General features: G+C 39.6%; 1 protein-coding gene across 2 annotated transcripts in view; it reads right to left on the reverse strand.

Annotated features, from left to right (window-relative positions):
* Positions 1-323: 323 nt before the first annotated feature.
* The window catches only part of ZSWIM6 (zinc finger SWIM-type containing 6), a 112,302-nt gene continuing 92,496 nt past the window's right edge, over positions 324-20,129 (reverse strand). For both annotated transcript variants that reach the window (XM_055790939.1, XM_055790938.1), the window contains 6 exons: positions 19,329-19,589; positions 15,418-15,553; positions 10,435-10,592; positions 9,740-9,903; positions 5,217-5,298; positions 324-2,928 (listed from right to left, as the gene is read on the reverse strand). In XM_055790939.1, the coding sequence (XP_055646914.1) occupies positions 2,066-2,928; positions 5,217-5,298; positions 9,740-9,903; positions 10,435-10,592; positions 15,418-15,553; positions 19,329-19,589 (1,664 nt within the window). In that variant the 3' untranslated portion in view covers positions 324-2,065. The remainder of the gene's footprint in view (positions 2,929-5,216; positions 5,299-9,739; positions 9,904-10,434; positions 10,593-15,417; positions 15,554-19,328; positions 19,590-20,129) is intronic.

Below are 20,129 nucleotides of genomic sequence, written 5' to 3' on the forward strand. Positions count from 1 at the left end.
CTGAGTGGCAACATCCCTCCCAACACTCTACCATCCTACCATGGCAACACGTCAGGGCTTATTGTTCATTGTACAGACCATGCATTCCAATCACAGGCAGCACTTGCTTCCTCCTCTGATGCACCAGGTCATCTTCCACTGGCAACTCTGATCATTGCCATTCCACAGCAGATGTTTGAGGAACAAAACATTTCTTTCCTGGGCTTGGTGGTCATACTGCTTTACCACCATAATGTACCAAAGCTGCAGGCTGGGCATCTAAGATCTACGAACTATCTATACACAATTCAATTCCAGTAGCAGACACCATAAAGGAGGCAGAATCAACTTTCAAAAAACTAATTTTAATCAAAACAAAAAAAATTGTTGATCATTAACAAGTTTATAAAACAGTGATTTAGTTACATAAATAAATTGATATCAGTGTATCAAATCTTAATTACTTTCAACTTCATGAGCATGTTTACATGGGTGATGAAGTACAACCTTTTTACCTATAATAATAAATAAAATGGAGAGCATGAAATAGTTTTTCTAAACAAAAATACCTAACAAACATACCTCTAGCATGTTCTCTAATGAAGGGAACAAGAGACACTGGACAACTTTTGCACCAAAACATAAAAACTGCTTTAAAAAGCACAAGGATACAGAACCATCAGCTAAAGTAAAGACACTATACTGTAACCAAAGTTGGTATTTAATAATATAATGAACAGTTTGGTAGTTAGATCTCCAGTTTGGTTATTTTAAAGCATTAAGACAAGGCAAGATAGAAGGCTGCTTTTGTTTGAGTAATTCTAGAGAAAATAAAATATATTAAAAAAACAAACTGAAAAGTAGAACAGTCATACCTACACAACTTTCTGTCCTGCACAAAGTCAAAATACCTATGCAGAATATATATATATATAATATATATATGTTATTTGTGCACAAAGGTTAGCTTATCATTAGCTCACTGCAAAGGCGTAACGTATCATGTCAATCATTTTGGAAAACATTTTGCGTTTTGTGTCAAAAAGGATATTTCTTTAAGTCTTCTAGGCTAGGAGGCACAAACCCCGATTCTGGCATACTGTATTCTTAATGCTAAGGCTTGCTGCTCTGGCTGTGTATTTTTTGTTGTCCCTCTTTACTATAGTGCCTGTTACAAGCATGTGTGTATGTGTGTATACATATATATGTATACACAGGTTGTATAAATATATATATATATATATAAAATTTCCCCCAATAGGTATCAGTCCAACCATGCAATCCAAAAGGTGGCTCTGCATAGATGCCCAGCATATAGTTCACCACCTGAGCCAACCCTGAAGCAAGGCGCACTTTAGTCCTTCTGATAGGTTTTCTTTTTTGTTTAAAACCAAGCTACTGCAGCTTCAAGTATTTTGCATTACATAGATTTTTTTTTTATAAATTAGTTAATGTTATATTTTTCAATATTCAGACATATACTATAATATATATACAGTACAATAAATGCTCTCATTCTTTTTTTAATTTTTTTGATAAATCCCTGAGAATGTATGTTGACAGTCGCTAAGTTTCCACATGCACAAGCATTGTGTGCCATGCTTCTGGATGAACAGCACTGCAAAGCCACGTGGTCAGCCTTTTAACTATTAGTATTTCATTTGTTGGTTTGTTTAAATATGCTGAAATGTAAGGATGAGTTACAAAGGAGTAAAGCTGAATCCATTCGAGGTACTTATCACAGGATGGAGGTGTTTTGTTTGGTTTTTAAAGCCATTGCAATATGTTTGTTTTTGAGGCTGTGAACGTATACAGAAAGAACAGGAGAGCAATGTGGGCTTTTGCCACTTGACAACATATACTCAGTGTAAACCAAACCTTTTTTAACCTCTCTCATACAAAACAGAAAAAAGGAAAAAAAATAAACACACAAACTTTCACAACATGACAGTTTAGTTTGCAAACTCAATATAACTATACACATATAATACCGGTGTGGCTCTTTCTTTAAGTTAAAAAGGGTACAAAGGCAGGCTCAAGTAAAAAGATCCCCTTCTGCCCCGAACCCCCCATTCACACATTTTTGTCAACCAAACCGCTCACGAACCAGCATCATCAGTTTCTTTTTACCTTTGTAGATTTGTTTTAGGTTGTCAATAAACTGTGTAAACTGGATGTGACCATCATGAGCCATTAAGAAGGTCTCTCGGGCCTTGCTGAGGAACTCTATAAACTCACTATAGTGTCGCGGGCTGATGTGAGTTAGACGTGAATGAGTTGTATTAATGTATGCTCCGATCGTGGCATCCAAGAGTTGCCGTAAAGGGGCTTTGTCCAGTGACATGAGCTTACCAGAGTTCCTCCTTCCATGAAGTCCCACCATGCCAGGAGTGGTCAAAGTACATCTACGCAAAATGTCTGACAGTACTGTTGCACATTTGACACTTTTGACCACCAGAGGTATTATAGCTGCTAGCTCATTTTTCCCAAGGGAGTGGCTGAGCGCACATGCCCACAGAACGTCATTAATGGCAGGGTGTGTGTCCTGATTGTAACTCAGGTTGAGATGTGTCATGGCCAAAGTGGCCAGCTTGTAGGCCCGCATGGGGTAACCACGGTGCTCCATGTATCGTGCTATAGTAAAAAGCTGCGAATAGCTCATGCCAGTTGTAGCAGCATCTAGAACAATTTGGTAAGCGGTCTCAAAAGCTATGTGATCCTTTTCACATAAGGTAAGTGCAGAGAGAGCACAGTTTTGAGGATCCTTCATGGCACACTGTAGAGCAAGCGTCCTAGCACTGCCGGCCAACTTCTCCTGCTGATGGCAGTCCAGATGCAGACGGACGATGGTGCTGTTGGACATCACTGTTGTAGCAACAATACTAGTGGCTTCTGTTGGAGTGAAAAGTGTAAACCAGTTTTGCATGATACTATCCAGTGCATAAACACCTGGGGAGAGAAAGAAATGATTAGCTACAGCTGAAAACCTAGAAGATACAGATGTGCAGCAAGAGACTATGTTTGCAGCCAAGTACATGAAGTTGCCAGTATATCCAAGGGGATGCACTTCGCAAGAAGGGCTAAACCAGACAGCATGACTGGAAAACTACATTAAAACAAAGGTTACTGTGCAAACGCTGTAGCAATCACTGAAATGCAAAGAATAACAAAAAAAAAGCCTGCAAGATAAGCTTTAATCTCCTGGTGTGACAACTGAGCTGTTTTACTTGTTATTTCAGACAATTCGGATAACAAGTTCTGGCTCGTTTGATTTCATCACATCACTCAAAAACAACCCTCACACTGAATACCCTTAGAAGGCAATTTTAACTTCTTTTCTCACTCTGCATCTCAAAGCACAGTGCACGCACAAAAGAACATTAAAGTATGCTAAATGGCTTTCCTAATAGAACACCATGGCACAACTAAGGAGACCTTAAAAAGTAAAATCTTGCCTCACACCTCCATCCATCTTCTATCAAATTCATACATGTCCCAACATCAAGACGCTCATTAGGCAAATACTCTGAGCAATATGTGGATATTATCTGAAATAGGTATTTTCCTTATTATCACTTTATTCCTGACACAAGTACATGTGTGTGTTTGGCAGAGGGAGGAAGGGGGAACCAGTGACAAATAGGTTCCATAAATTGAACCTTATCACCAGCTAGAGTGCCTTATTAATGCTAGAGGCAGTTTACACACATCTGTGAGCCCACCTAAACCACACCCAGAGGTCCTAATTTTCTCTTTAGGGCTCTGATGCTTCCCGCGGACCCCTTCACTCATGTGCAACAATTCATCATAGCCTACAAGTAACAGATCTTCATTTAAACAGGTTCCTTGCTTTACCAACATGACTACATCTCAAGAGTACTTTACATGACATCGTAGGTTCTTCATGGGATACTTCTATTAGAATATGTAAACTAATTTAAAGCAGTATTAAACCCAGCATTTTACTTGCCAATATGCAACTGCACAAAATAATACCCAGGCACTAATATCTGTTAGATAGCCTCAGCCATAATTATCTAGCAAAGATATAAAAGCAAAAAGACAAGGGCACTGCATTAAAATTTGCAGACACAAACCACTTTCTGGCTGAGGGCAAACAAAGACAAGCTGTATTTTCCCATGCTACTGACAACATTAATTTCCTAGTGAAGCACAAAGCAAAGAATGAACTAATCTAGAGAATAAGCAGCAGCAATCCTCTTAAGTTCTGAAACTCAAGAAGCATCTACACAATACAATCAAACTCAGATGTATGAAGAAGGAATCAATACAGTAGGGAAACATGCTTTCCAGAAATAGCTTTGGTGACAATTAAAACTGCTCCCTTGTCATAAGTACTTATGTTGTCCCCACTACTACAGCTGCTGATGTTTTTTTAATAGCTACACAGTTTTTAATGTACTCATCTTCACTCTCAGATTCTGTATTCCCATCTTGTAGATGGTAACTGGAATGCCTCAAAGAAGCTAACGGATGCCTCAAAGACACACAGGAAATCTATGGTGAAGCCCAGAAATGAGCTGAACATCCTGCTCAGTAAACCATTCTCTCTCTGCTGTCTTCTAAGTGTAAAAGGCTGGTTCTGCCGCCCACCATATTTTCACCTTTTGTGGTTAACGATGGGTGCATTGGCATTTGGTTTGCTTTACAGCACAAACAGAAGGCCTGTACATCTTAGACACATTACAAAGATGCACCACACTCTAAACTTGGATTTACCCAGGGGCTTAAAAAACCCACCCCTAACAATGAGAACTCGTTCATGAGATCTTGTCTGCCACACAGTAGGAGACATCCTCAGCACTTCATTCACCTGTTTTCTGGTTTCTCTTCCCACAGCTGACCAGGTAGCACTCCCACCTGCCTTTCAGAGCAAGCAAAGTTATAGCATAGTGCTACAGCCCGTAACCATGAGCCTTTTCTCTACTGCAGCCTCAAACCCAAAGCCATCACGGAGGGAACAAGGGGAAATCTGGGTTATTTCCCATAGGTTATGCAGACTCACACTTTGTGGGAGAAAGAAGTCACACTGCATTACTCAACTGTCATCTTATTTGGTCTGTGCCTAAAGAAACCCACTCATCATTGCCATAGCATCTTGTCACCACAGAAATTTTATAGATGAACAGAAAGTGGGACACTTGCAGAACCTGTGTGTTGAAAACAAGATCAAGCTCTCTAAGACTAGCTGACAAGAGAAGCATCTCAGAACATACCTACTTCTGTTGCACATGTTACCAACCACCTCACCATTTCCCGACGTCGCCAATTCAGTGTTGACAGTGTCATTCGCATCACCTATTAAAACAACAAAATACAAGTTAATTGTATTGCAAACCAAAGCAGTACACCAACAATTAGGGATTTTAAGTTACTCAAATACACTAAGGTTCAAAACAGCAGTATCTTGCCCTCTCCACTCTGTTACCTCTTCTGTAGCTGATATGTCAAAAAATTTGAAAAATATGGCTCAGCCATCTTGGCGTAGCATGCAGAGAGTAGCTACAACTGCAGATCCTTCAAGGCTAGAGGAGAGAGACCTTTTTATCTGTGGGGAATTAAAAACCCACCCCACATAAAAGGCCCCTCCAATCAACAACAACAACAACCACCCCCCCAATGTATTACCAACTATTCAAACTAAATCATATCATGTCTCCTCCCTCTATGCACAGCAGTCTTTAGAGTGGAAACTATCAACTCTTGTTGAGCAAATTAACCCCTTTGATTTTTCCCTAGTCTGCATTTCTTTTCATTGACTTCAGCAATATAGACAGGAGTTAGTGTTCTGTGATTTGACCGGCTGCTTATTTGGCAAAGATATAGATATAGTCCCAGGTATATCCAGGTTATTTATTATTATTTATTTTATTATTGTTATATATTAATTAGGAAGTCCAGAGTGATGATTTCTCTCTTTGAACAAGGACTCCCTGCAAAGAAGTTCCATCATAAACCCATTAAAATTCTAGAAAAAAAGACTTTTAAGCCTTGATTGTAGTGCCTGTATTTTACACCACTTGTGGTTATTGCCTATGTAGTGTCTCAAAACATGAGCAAATAATGTTTATTCAATAAAACAAACACTGCATGGAAATAGCATGTAAAACTTGCTTCAGCTACGTGGACAGGCTCCACAGATATCCAGATGAAGAAAGCAAGTGGTCTTTCCCTTACAGTATCAGTGGTCATACTTTGGTATTACCATTTGTAGCCATAAAGAGCATAACCAGTCAATCAGAGCTCTCAGCGATGATCTTTACATATTAAACTCAACAAATGCACTCACAAAACAGATTGGAGTCAGCCGCATTCATAAGAGGGTTCTCAACCCATATCCCCTCCCAACGCTAAGGTGACTTCAAAATGGCACGTAGCCCCCTGTCATATTTGTTACTCCTGCCACCTCCTTTAATCCTACACTATAGGTAGGATAATTAAGGTGGAGAGATTGCTGAGGAGCACAAATGCACAGATGATCTTTGAGAAGTCTGGTTATAAGCGACTATAAGTGGTTCCAAACTGTCCTCCTTACCGCCTTGAGACCCTGGTGACTGGCTGTACATCCCAAAGTTACAGGATAAGACCAGCTTTGTTGGCCTCAGACATTGCAGTATCATTTTAACTAACAGTAATCTAAGTACGAGGTTGGAGAACACCATTTTTGAAAGAAAGAAAACTGATCTGTAAGGACCAACCCAACACATTTTAAAATACGAGAACATGCCTAAGGTAAATCATGGAACCAGCCTTTGCTCTAAGTCCTTCTGGAAGAACAACAGACAGCCCCAAGTCAAAATGCTTTGGAGTGCAGTTATCGGTCCCATTCTGTCCACCAAAGGGAAGGAGTATAGATGAATTCCCGTACTGATGCACACACAAGTTGAAGGCCAACACATTTCCAATATCCATGATGAATTTTCAGCTTCCCCCAAGTAGAGTGAATCCAAGAGATTACAGGGTTACGGACTGAATTCTGCTACTGGTGAAGGAGGGAAGTAGGTTAAAAAACACCAAACCCCCCAAAAACCCTGGTATGAATGATGATTTCTCTGAAAGTCTTCTGTGATGACTTCCCTCACTGTGGTTGTCTGTAAAAGGATCAGCAGTCACAAAAGCCTTCAGCACATGTAGTGGGAATATTGATAGTTCCAGTTTAGACAGTCCTGACTCAAGAGCAAAAAATCAAGACCACACCTAGCTTCTTGACATGGAAAAGTTTCTGGACAAGCTACGCTGGAATTAGGTTCCTTTCATTTGATTAAACTGGCAAGCTTAGAGAAGCAGGAGAGGGGTCATTTATACATAATAGAAACCCCAAGGATTTCAAACACAGCATGTATTGTTGTCCTGACCAAGATGGAGCTAAAGTTAATTTATGCTGTAGCGCATGTAGCCAAGCACCTATTTCATTTCTATTCAATACATTCTTGTGCTACCTTCTTCCTAAAATGGAGCCCCACATCTGTCCAAGATCTATCTTATCTGTGCTATCAATTGAAGAAAGCTTCTCAACAAGTCAGGAAGTCTGAAAATGACAAGAGGACCCTGGGAATTACGCAGCTTATCTGAAAGCCAAGCTCTCTTCCACATGGAATAACCTTCCCTTTGTCTTGACGTACCTCCATAGCAATTTCTTGTAGAGGAACAGAAGATCTCACCACCCGTAAGAGATACAAGAAATGGCCAGCCAAGCATGAACTGTTGCACCAGTATGAAACCTCTTCTTCACGCATATTGGAAGGAGGTTTAGTAATAAATTTATTTATTCATTCACAGGTCTGGGGGGAAAAGGATACCACTTGCCAAATACACACTGAGTGATCACCTGCACTAATTTGCTTATCAGTTCTGCCAGCAATACCCATCTGCGTGTGTCTGCAATAATACTTACTTGCACTAATGTAGTGTACAACAGGCAAAGAGGAACAGGAGCTCCTCCTGTACCTGCAGATCTTACAGCGCTTGTGCCAGTTAAGTTCTGAAGGAAATACCCCTGAGATGCTACGTGTCCATTTGGCCATGCCAACGACTCTTTCCACAGCCAGTTTAAAAGCCTTCCTTCTGCTGAGTCACATAACACAAGCTGCCATCGGATTTAGGGAGAAAGAACCCAGGACTCCATACACTACTCCCAAATCTAGAATCTCTGTAAGAGGCTTTTCTGCCACAGAGACCCCAGTGACAGAGTTGTGAAATTGTTTGTATCACCTCATCAGCCCAGCCGGGCGAACCTGTCACTGCTGTAGCTGAGGCAGAACAGCATACCTGCAAGGACACTGCTGTTCAGTTTACTACAGGAGGGGAGAACTTCCTAGGGCACACAGATGTCGTAAGTAGTCAGATACTAGACAGTGAATACAGACAACCCAACTGCCATTAAGTTGACAGGGCGGGGAAGGGGGAAGCACCTGTAGGTCACTACAGTGCTGACACTAAGGTATTTGCAGGCAAAGCTTACTGCAGAAATCTACACAGTGACTTACTACCAGAACACTGCTATGCATCTTCCTTCTGGAAAGCAAGCTACCTTTAAGATTCTTAAAACACCTTTGTAAGCTTGGGACAAAACAGTGGACAAGTTCTACACCAGTTTGTTCCAATTCCTGGGACTAAGAAGAAGGTATGGGATTGTGACATTTCTTTCACCAGATCTCAGTGAAAACATTCTGATGACACCATCAACCACAAAGGGGTAGCCACGAATACAGTGACATCCGAAGTGTGCTGCTACCACCAAATGATACTTGGTGAATGCCTGAGGTGGCACAGAGGTCAATCATAAGGATCTTTCTCAAGTAAACAAACATTTGAGGCAGAAACATACAAAGATGTGAAAAAAAAGATTTCCACAGCAACCCTGGGAATATAAAAGGCTAACAAAGCACACAGATCTCAGCTTTCTGATTAATGACTTTAGCTTCTAAACGTCTAGAACAGGCAAATAGTACCTTTCTTTGGCATGAGAAGCAACTGGGATAATATCCTTTCCCCAGAAGTCTTTGGAGCTTTGTTTACTGAAGCAAAGTAATAAATGGTTTTCTGATCTTTGCATGGTTTTTTTGAAGAACTCCCTGAAGAGGGATGGAGAAATTTATTTTTGTTGAAATGAACTGTGTAAACTCCAAGCCTCATCAGCATCAGGCAATATTACTCCAGAAACCTAAAACCTACCTGGCTGTCTCCTTTTAGACTGCAGTCTCTCCTAAGAGCCTGAAAACCGATCTAAGGTTCTTGTATACCTCAAGCTGATTTTGATACACCTGACCATTCCACACCTTGCAGAGTACAGGATTTTGATGAAGGAAGTGAGAGAGCTGCTGTCAGCACAGTCTGCCTTAGAAGCACGTCATTATGGGCTTTCTGTAGCAAATCAACAAGTACCTACTAAATCTCATTTAGGGAAAAGGAAAGGAAGCAATGGTAAGAAACCACTCAAGGCCATGCAGAAAATAAAGTGCATTTCTATATTTAGAAGTAGTAATTTTAGAAGCAGAGTAATTTTGCTTTCTAGCCAGCCCTACATATACTCGTGAACCCATTGCACTGTTCCTCTCTCACCCCTGAACAGAAGACCCTGGGTCTGTGTTTACCAGTCCATTGAGCTTTGTATCAGAAAACAGAATCTGAGAACTCCAGACAGACCCCAGAGGGTATGGTCCTCAGTGCTTAAAAGCTGTACCCACCACTGGGTCAAATTCCTTTCTTCTATTGTAGTAATAATGAACGAGGGAAATACCTGAAGGCCCAACTCCAGAGACACTTTCAGAAGAGTGATGTCTGGCAAGCTGTCCATGAGTGTTGCTATTTTAAATGCATCCTGGGCAAGTTTGAAGATGTGTGATGAGGAGTGGATATTTTTCTGGATGGATTCTAACACTGTTTCCAACCTCCGAACATCACCTGCAAGGTGTAAAGAGAATCACCAAAACGGAACAAGCTCCCAAAACATCCGCAGATGCACTATAATCGAGCCTGCCGTTACTATGCAATAGTATGACGTTTCAGTTATACACACTTTGTTTTTAGAAATTCTCCGTAATTAAATCACATATGAATGAAAGGTAAAAGACAGCACAAACTCCTCTAGTGTCTGATGGTGTTAGTGCAGTACGTGGCCAAAAGTCATCCAAATTTGTGAATTTTAGAAGTGATTTGTCCACTCCTGGGTCTCACAGTCTATGTTGTGTGTCAGAAGAACAAAAAGCTGTCAACATCAGTCTCAAATCAAGCTCATCTGGCTACGATGTAGCTAGCTTAACTACTTTGCTAGAAAATTAAGTGAAAGGTTTAAGCCAGTTCAGTTTGTTGTACCTATTTCAAGCTCCCGTCAGAATGCAATTTGGATTCCTAAACACAAATTTTATCATCTGTTTACTCCATGCAATATTAAAAGCATACATTTAGTTGAGTACATAACTGACAATAATGTACCTTTGGCTGCTGTTAGCATCGTTGATGCCAGCTCACATTGCTGGGATTCAATGTGACTTAGGGTGAACCAGCGGGGATACCGGTTTGGAACAACTGATGCAATGTGATGTGGGCGGGACATGTCTCCTGAAGGAGCTGAAGATTCCAATACTAGCAACCTGAAATAAGGAAGAAATCCTCTTTCATTAAACTGTTATACATTAGGTTACTCATGAGCAAAACTAAAACTGCAAGAACACTTGAATGTGTTTATGAAATGTGCCTTTTTGATTATAAAAAAAAAAGGTTGGAAAACCACCTCTTCTTGGGGAATCTCAGAAGTCCATTTGCCAAACTTGCCTACACCAGTGGGCATCTGCAGGAGCTAACAGGACAATTAAACCACCGATTAGTCAAGACAGCAGAGACTTTCTGCATCATGCACAGAGCTGAAGTTTTTCTCCCTGCCTTGTTTCAGTCTTTAAACACAGCCCTCAGGAAGGAAAGTGCAGTAGTTCTCCACTGTACTGAGAACATGTAAATATTTTTCAGTATTTGGAACATACTTTCTTCACTTACAAATGATGAAAGTAAAGGAGAGGGATATTCAGTAAGTCATTCAGATTTTCACCTTGCAATAAATTCAGACATGAGTTTATGCCCAAAAGAGACATTTTGCATTTCAACTACGACTACTTTTTAAAGTCCTTAAACTTTCACCTACCAACATTTTATAACGTACCATAATCTGAAGTTAGGGTCTCAAAAAGCAGTGACAGTACCTTTAAAATTACTTTTCAAACTCTATTTTCTAATCCTGAAGCAAGTTTCTTTGAGTATGTGTCAATCTACAACAGCCTTATCGACCAAGTGGAATCATATTGAGAAAATTCAGATTAACATGTTTGTTGTTGACTACTAGAACACAAGTGACAGCCCACAACAGAGACTCAGCTGATGGCCCTTAAAATACACTATATAAAGGCCAGTGCCAAAACTAGGTGTGGAAAAAACCCCAGGCATTTTTATTCAATACAATAAAGCATAATTTCAGGACATGAATGGTTAATAAGACATCAAATGATAGACAAGGCAATGTCCAGAAGAAAAGCCTTTCTGGTACTAAGGTTCTTGATCAGAGTTGACTGAGTTCTGTTTCTACCAGCTTTCATCTGCAAGTGATTTTCTAGCAGGGAGACATCTGGGAGGCCAAAGGAAACTGGATCTCTCTTGTCAATAAATTGCAACTATTGAAAATCCAATGCATTGTAGTTTTGTGTGATAGAATATTTCTTATGGAATAAGCTCATTTAAACATGTTACCATTTCTTGCACTTAAATACTTTAAGTTCTTCAGGTGACTGGACTGCGTGCCCTTTTTTCGCAGTAATATAGTCTTAAATTCCATCACTTGTCCGCAGGTTCCTCAAGCCTATGACAGTATCTTTAAGAATTCCCTCAGAAAGGTAATCTTGAACATACAGGAATGTATCTAGCAGGCACATACAAATACAACACACCATGAAAATAACTTTTAGCAGTTACATTAACATTTTCAGATGCATGTATATGCATGCTAATATGAATATAAAGACTTCGCTTTTGATTTGTATCAAAAGTCTAATCTCTTCCCTAGTACCACTGAGACACTTCTCTATATTGCTTTACATACATAAACACATAAAACCTCTTCAGCTGATTTTTTCCAAGCAGAGAGAGTGGGGTGAAAGATGTGTTATCAGACAGTTTCAAACAACAGTAAAAATCCCAACTACCTAACACAAAAAGGGATTATTAGGTTATGAGCAACAGTAAATAGACAAAGAGCATGAAAGAGAGACTCTTTTGGGGAAATCTTTTATAACTTCTGAATTTCATTGCCAGTTTCTATATTCTTTTGCTGTGAAAATAACTGCTGCTGTGAATTGGTGGCTTTCATAGAATTTTGGCAAGATTAGGGAACATCAGAACAAGCACAAGCAGATTTAGCATTCTTCACTTTCCCCCCTCCTTTCAAATATCAATTATTTAGCTAGGTTTCAGCAAAGCTACCTTGTGATTGAACAACACCATTAAAGTCTGGCACTCGAAGCATGGGTGAAATTCAGGCTTAACAAGGGATCAGCCAAACGAAGCCAAACTTCAAATTCAGATTCCAAGTGAGCAGTCAACTAGGTCATAGGAGATCCACGTTCTCCAACGCTCCACTTTCTCTTTTTCAGTGTTGCAAGCAGAGAACCGCAGACAGAAGTGACCATCAAGGACAGCACAACCCTGTCCTTGCAAGACCTGAGGTGTATGCATGAAAGGCTTTATGGTCAGCTTCCACTGATCTCATACTAGTGTTCCACCCACTAAAATGGAATTAAAAAAATGAAACAGCAACAGATGATTTTGAATACAGAAAAGTAAAACACTCCAGGGCTGCCACCATAGGTCATTGACCTGTGCAGACTGACACCTAAACACTTGTATCTGGAGAGCAAGCAGCTAGAGCCTGGGGAAGTTAACTTCTTTAATGAATGTTCAAGTGAATAAAGAAATATGCTTCACTTCTAAAATCATTAGCAACTGCACAGAATTCTACAAAATACCTTCACTAATTTCTACATGAGATTTTTGTCCTTGCAACAGCTACTTCCTCCCTGCCATGGAAGAAAACATGCTCAATTTTTCCTCTTCTGATCCATTCAAACTCATAACCAGGAGACAGACATTCAATCTTCATGTTTGCTTTCTTCTTCCTCCCTCAAGGCAGCAACAGGTTATTTTTCCATTTGGTTTGTACTGGGAGTCCTTCATACACTGAACTATCACTTCGGTGCAAATGGAAAGAGTAATCAACCTTCTTCAAAAGAATTTGGGAAGTGCTGAGGAATGCAGACAGACATGGAATATAAAGTATCTAAACCTGCCTTCACCACAGTTCAAGATCCCAGTCCATATTTCTGAAGAGAGCAAAATATCAAAATACAGAAAGAATTGTTATTTTCTAGGGCTGAACCCTCACCTGTCTTATAAAGCAATGACAAAAGGGCTATGGAGAACAGCTGCGATTACGGTGATGTCTCCTGTGATTTTACCAAATGGAAACAGACAATCTTCCTTAAACTGATCTGTTTGAGAAGTAACATCTTTGGCTGAGATGACAGCTTCATACCAAAAGATGGCTGGAGCTCCCCATAACTGACTGAGGATTTCATCATTTGGATCTTTCACACTCTTGCTTCATTTTCCAGTTGAGAAAGGAAACTTCCAGAAAAGAAGTTTTCAGTTATGATCGGTTTCTGGGGAAAGCCCAAATCCTCATTCAAAAGGAATGGCATGCTGCCATCACATTCACTGAAGCGTTCAGTGCACTGTGCAAAGTGCTGCTGGATGTCTATTCCAGCCTTTCAGTAGTTTAGTTTAAGAAGAAAAAGTCCCCACAAACACTTGTGGAACACTTTAAGGTAGTAACTGAACATAAATACAAGGATACAAGTCTACTTTGTAAAACTGACCTTTTCTCCTAGAAAAAACAATCAAGCAAAAAAAGCAAACAAAAAAACCCAAACCCCACCAAAAAACCAACCAGACAAAAAGGTCATCCACCACATTGTGAACTATCTTGCTGATGTGGTATGACCAGGGTTATTGATGCACTTGTGATACAAGAGGGAGTACCTAGATAGGCCAGACAGCTTACTGATCATATATTTCAATGTTCTCAACAGTTCATCAGTAATGCACTTTTGTCTTCTCAATCTATTTCCTAAAATGCTAACCATAAACAGCAAGTATGCAAGGTCACTCTTCGTATCTCTCAGACTCTTTCCTCAGCATTCATTACTAGACACTCCTGGAAGCAAAAAACCAAACAGGCTAAGCAGGGCTTTGGCCTGACCCAATAGTAGCTATGTTTTATTCTTATGCATACCCTCCCACTCAGTCCTTTGAACACAGAATTATTTTCTCCTCATTTAGCTTTTTGGAGAAACTAGCTCCAGAATACACACCTCCAAACCACTAGAACACAACCTGTCTGATGACGTTAAATACTACTTATATGGGTAGTGTGTCCTTCAATTACAGTGCAATCATTCTTGATCATAATGACCAGCAAAACCCAACACTTTTTTTTTATTTTTATTATTATTTTTTAAGTATCTGGGACTTGATTGCTCTTAGTATTCAGTTGTGGCTATTCCTTTGTCAAGCATCAGCAACAAGGTTCCTGACAGTGACTAGACAATTCAAATGGGACCAGTTTCTTCCCTGCATTGTATGGGGACAACAGAATTATCACTGATCATTTAAGCCCTTCAAGTTTCCTTCAGAGGGCTTTTCTTAGCCACCATTACCAATCTGGCCTGCCTTGAGATTAAGCTAGCACACACTGAGCAGTCCCTGAGAAACATCTTCTTCCTCATGATTGAAGACAAACAGAATGCAAGTCACACATTACGTTGTCATATGACATATGCCATTTAAATTCCAGCATTCACCCAGAAGTGGACAAGACTGCTTTGTTATGAAGCAGAAGAAAGAAGTACTGGCTCAGACCACATTATACGGTTTCAAATCTATCATTGAGAGTTAGTTTATAAAAAGGCAAGTGGAACAAATAGTCCTACCAAACAGGCTAAGCAGCAGATGATCCTAAGACTGCTGGTGAGACAACTCTTACACCATTTTATCACCAATACCATCACACACACAAACCACATGGGTGAGAATACATGTGCTAAAGCTGTCATGTAACACAAAACCCAAGACTGGGACTCTAGAGAAATCTGTAGTAGAGAATGCTGTTTTACAGTTGTAGCTAAACACTGACTGTAAAGTTATACTGTAGTTACTACAGGCATCGATTGCTTTTTACAGATCACAGAAGCAAAATAATTTCTCCTCAAAGGGAAGAATGCTTCTTTTAGAAAAAAAGACTAGGTCTTGATTACCAAGCTTTTTCCCCTTTTCCCAGCCTCTACTTGTGCTCTTTCTAGAAAATTTGTGAATACATACCGCATGGCTCTCAGTGCAGTTTTGTATGCCAATTCAGCATCATGAGGTAGGAGAGAGGTGAAGAGATACTTGGCAAATGTGTGCATTGGAACACTCTCTCGATGGATGACTTCACCTAAACCACTATATGGTCCAGCTGCAGGAAAGTGAAGGAGAATGTCAGTCTTTACATACTACTAAAACCCAACTTCAGGACCTTTAAAAACATTCACTATACTTTCAGTTAGAAATGGTATTCAGAGACAGTCTGCCATATAAAAGTTCAAGTTATATTGCTATTTTCTGTGAAATATTTTATACAGATATCACATATATACAATGTATTACAGATATATTAAATACCACATATTCTTTGAGACAATAAGACAGACCGCAAATTGTACAGTACTAGACACACTGCCAATGTGCATACAAATGACAGAGTGGCTCCAGTGCTCCATGGGGCTCATTCAGCAAGCCTATGGTACACACAAGTAGAAAGTGATAATCCTAGCTTTGCCTCCACATAGTTACATTGTGCACATGAATCCCTATGCACCCTGTTGGTCTGTGACTGCTTTATCACAAATCCACCAGAAAACAAAAAACAAACAAAAAACCAAACACAACAAAAAAAGAAGAGTAGTTAGAGTGGAAAACCATGCACCTTTAACAGAAGTCACATGACCAATCACCACAGCAGTACTGGATCCCTATTAATGTCTCACCTGACATGAGATTTAAATAACCATTTAGTCTGGACTCAAGTCTCCAGAGAAGACTAAGTCAGACCTTGCACCAATGTTGATTTTGTTAGTCCATTACAGCCACATGATCTTAAAAACTATCTTTGTTGTGGGAAAACTACCCCCATTGTTGAGGCAATGGGATTTTGCTCACACTCAGTGCAGTCTGAGCAGTATTTCAACTTCACAACAACAGCGTCAGGATTGACAACAACAAAGTTAAACACAAATATTTCCTTCCCGAGTTCTGAATGTTAACAGTGCACGTGAATCCCATTTTTACATTTTTCATGCCATCTTAAGACTGTTTTTCCTGTTAGTAGAAAAACTGCACCAAACAGCTTCTGACTCCAGAAACTAGAGGTTCAGGCATTACATGTTGCAAGATTACATGTACAAAATAAGAATCTTACGTTAAGTATTACTGGACTATTATGGCACAGAGAGCAGCCAGCAGTCCTAGAAGTTATTACTGCTTCTACTACAGAATACACCACACTTGGATGAACAAATGGCTGTACAAGCACACTTCTTCACTGCAGTGTCACATGTGCCATTTAAACTGCTTCCAGCAGTGTTTCAACCAATATAGCCATCCCTACAGCAAACCAGATGAGAAGCAGATAAGGAGAAACCACCAAGCTGTTTCAGCAATGTTTTTCTGACTGCTGCCTCAGCACAATGTGCCAAGATAAAAATCACTAGGCATGAAAAAATTCTGAGCTCCATAGGTGGGCAATTCTGAAGACTGGGATTGATTACAAAGGAAACGTCAATGAAGATTTAGTAGGTGACAGCCTGTCTCAATTTAAAACGAAGTTGAAAACCATTGAAAACTAGATGGCATTGCTTCAATAAAAGAAGCCATTTCCTGTATATTTGCCAGTGGTACTCCAGTTAAAAACTCAGTTAGGACATGAAGAACACATGACAAAGCATTTATAGGAAAATATATTCTGCCATTAACTTAGCAGTCAATCAAAAAAATTCTAACAGTTCTTGCAAAACAGTCTTACTTTCTGCTTTCCCACGCACTTGAATGGTAGCTACATACAGCATGCATTAATCTGCATTAACAGCACAGAAATCAGCTTAATATTGGATTAAACTTTCTTTATTGTATCTACAGAACTTTAACCATAAAAACACAATTTATATGATTAGCACCTTAAATCACTGCACAGTTTTTCCTCCATGTGAGCTGCCAGTTTCTGCCTGACCTGAAGCAAACTGAAGTTACTGCAGGAAAGCCAGATTTCTCAGCCCACAGCAATACAAGACCATCATTGCACACTGCTCATCACAACAATTTTGTGAGTAGTTATATTAGCAGATTTCCTGCTATGATCACTTACTACTGTAAGAAAGCATTAAAAGAATTTCAGTGATCAAAGTAGTGAACTAGAATTATCAGAGAACACTTTAGAGAAATCCTGCCATTTCCTCATAAAGCATCCTTAGCAGTAAATAGATGCAGCAAATTGATTTTTTTAATCCATAGGATCCCTGTATGGTGGTTAATAGCTGGATCCACTGAGCAGCTGCTCTTGTCCAAAAGTCATAAAGCAGCAGTACAGCCACATCATAATGGAAACTCTCTCCATGGTGCAGCTTCTCTGCAGTTTCAAATGGCACCATTAGTAGGTACCCAAAGGCTTTAAAGATCTGGGCAAAAACAGTGGCCCAGAACTGAGAACCCTAAACAACATACTGTACCTCTTCCATTAAACAGGAAGTTTTAAAAGACAAACGTCTTACAGAAAAAAAAAAGCAAAACCTGACTGCTGTGTAACTGTCTTCACAACTTACCTAGAGCAGAACCACACACTTCACCATCCCTTGAGCAAGCACTCAAAAGCTTGAACCATACCTTTGGCTAATTGTCTACTCTGAACTTTCTCTTCCATTTAAAAAAACAAAAACCAGAAAGACAACCTCAGAATGCATGAGACTACTCTCTGAGCATGTCCAGCCTTTTAAAAAAGGCTAAGGCAAAAGCATGCACTTCATACAGATTTTATTGCAACACACCAGCTAATTCCCAAACACAAATTATCTTGGTCAAGATTCAGTCACAAAACGTCCCCGTTTTGGTGGGATAGAGTTAATTTTCTTCTTAGCAGCTGGTACAATGCTGTGGTTTGGATTTAATATGAGACTAATGTTGATAACACACTGATGTTTTAGTTGTTGTTAAGTAGTGCTAACTCCAAATCAAGGATTTTTCAAGTTTTCCATGCTGTGCCAATGAGGCGGTGCACAAGAAGCTGGGAGGGAGCAGAGCCAGGACAGCTGGCCTGAACTGGCCAAAGGGACGTTCCATACCATAGAACGTCATGCCCAGTATATAAACTGGAGGGAGTTGGCTGGGGGCCACCAATCACTGCTCGGAGACTGGCTGGGCATCAATGAGAGGGTGGTGAGCAACTGTAATGTGTATCACTTTTTTCCCCCCCTTGGGTTTCATTCCCGTCTTTATACTTTTCACTACAATTGTTGTTGTTATTATTACTTTATTTCATTTATTAAATTGTTCTCTACCCATTAGTTTTACACCTTTTTCCTCCCCATCCCAAGAGCAGAAGCGGGGAGCAAGTAAGTGGCTGTGTGGCACTGAGTTGCCAGCTGCAGTTAAACCATGACATGAGACCAGACCTTAAGCCTCAATATTTGACGACATATTTCAATTTTCACATATGATACAAACTTCACAGGCAAGCAATTTTCCTAATTGCTGCAAATAAAGTGTTACACTTCTGTCCCAGCAATTTTAAGTTAATTTTGAGGTCTTCACTTCAGAACGGAGGTAAAAATCTTCACACATTTACAAAGCTGCTGGTCCCTTTTTCAGGACACAAGAACACTCAAAATTTTGCTACCTGAGAATTGCCTATACTATTTAATTGTGAGCCTGGGTTGTATAATCAGGATACTGAGATTATGACAAGCAACAAATCTAAATAACAAAATGTAATCAACATTAAAACAAAAGGCTTATAGGTCAATAGATGCCTTATCTCTACAGTCACATCATTTCTGAAGTGTGTTTGATTTTCATAAGAGATTGGAAACAAAACACCATCAAAGAAACATCTGAAGTACATAAGGTAGTTTCCACATGAATACTAGTTCTGTGCTTGTGTAAGTGAAGAGAGATTAAAGAAGCATCTATATATATTGAGCTACCTTCTAATAGGAAGACTGCTTGTTTTCGAAAAATCTTCACCAGAGTATCATCCAATTCAATTTCCAGTAGCTTAGAAATGAGCTGCTCCTCATTTCGACAAACCTTCTCTTGTGCATACAAGCCATCTGGCATTATTCGTTGCTGTCCCAGCCCTATCAATGCCACTTCCACAGCCAGCGTTAAATAAGATTCCCCTTCTTCTAAGAACTTGTGTGCAGGCAGGTGCTGGTACTCCAGAGATTTGCATTGCCCCATGTTCTCTGTAAGGAATGAAGCAGAAAGAAAAACACATCAAATCATTCTAACCCATAATCCACAACACGTAAGAGTGCTTCCTCTGTTAGTATTAAGTATTTTAAATTATTTAAATTACTAGCACAATCTCAAAATCCAACAACCCCATTTAAAATATCCCATCCAATTCCACATGGCAGAAATACACAAAGCAATTAAGTTTTAAATAACCCACTCAAGTAATAATAAAAGTTTTCATTTTTAAACTGCACAATTTAGAGAAAGGTAGTTTCTCCATCTGTGTGTTAATGAGGCCAAAATTGGAAGATTCCTTTTGATTTTTTTTTCCTCCACTCATTTCTGTACGTGTAAGGGGAAGGGAAAGGTGCTTATACACCTGCTTGGATTTGAGTTGAAGCTATCAAGACTATGCAAATACCATAGCCCTGAGAACTCCGCAACTTTAAAACATCCCTTGTTTGCTAGTGCTCTTTTTCAGGTTTATTTATTTGTTACAGTTGTATATATGATAAAAATGTCTATTATTAACACTAGAAATCTTACTT

The sequence above is a fragment of the Falco peregrinus genome, chromosome Z (assembly GCF_023634155.1).
Source record: "Falco peregrinus isolate bFalPer1 chromosome Z, bFalPer1.pri, whole genome shotgun sequence".
Taxonomy (NCBI): domain Eukaryota; kingdom Metazoa; phylum Chordata; class Aves; order Falconiformes; family Falconidae; genus Falco; species Falco peregrinus.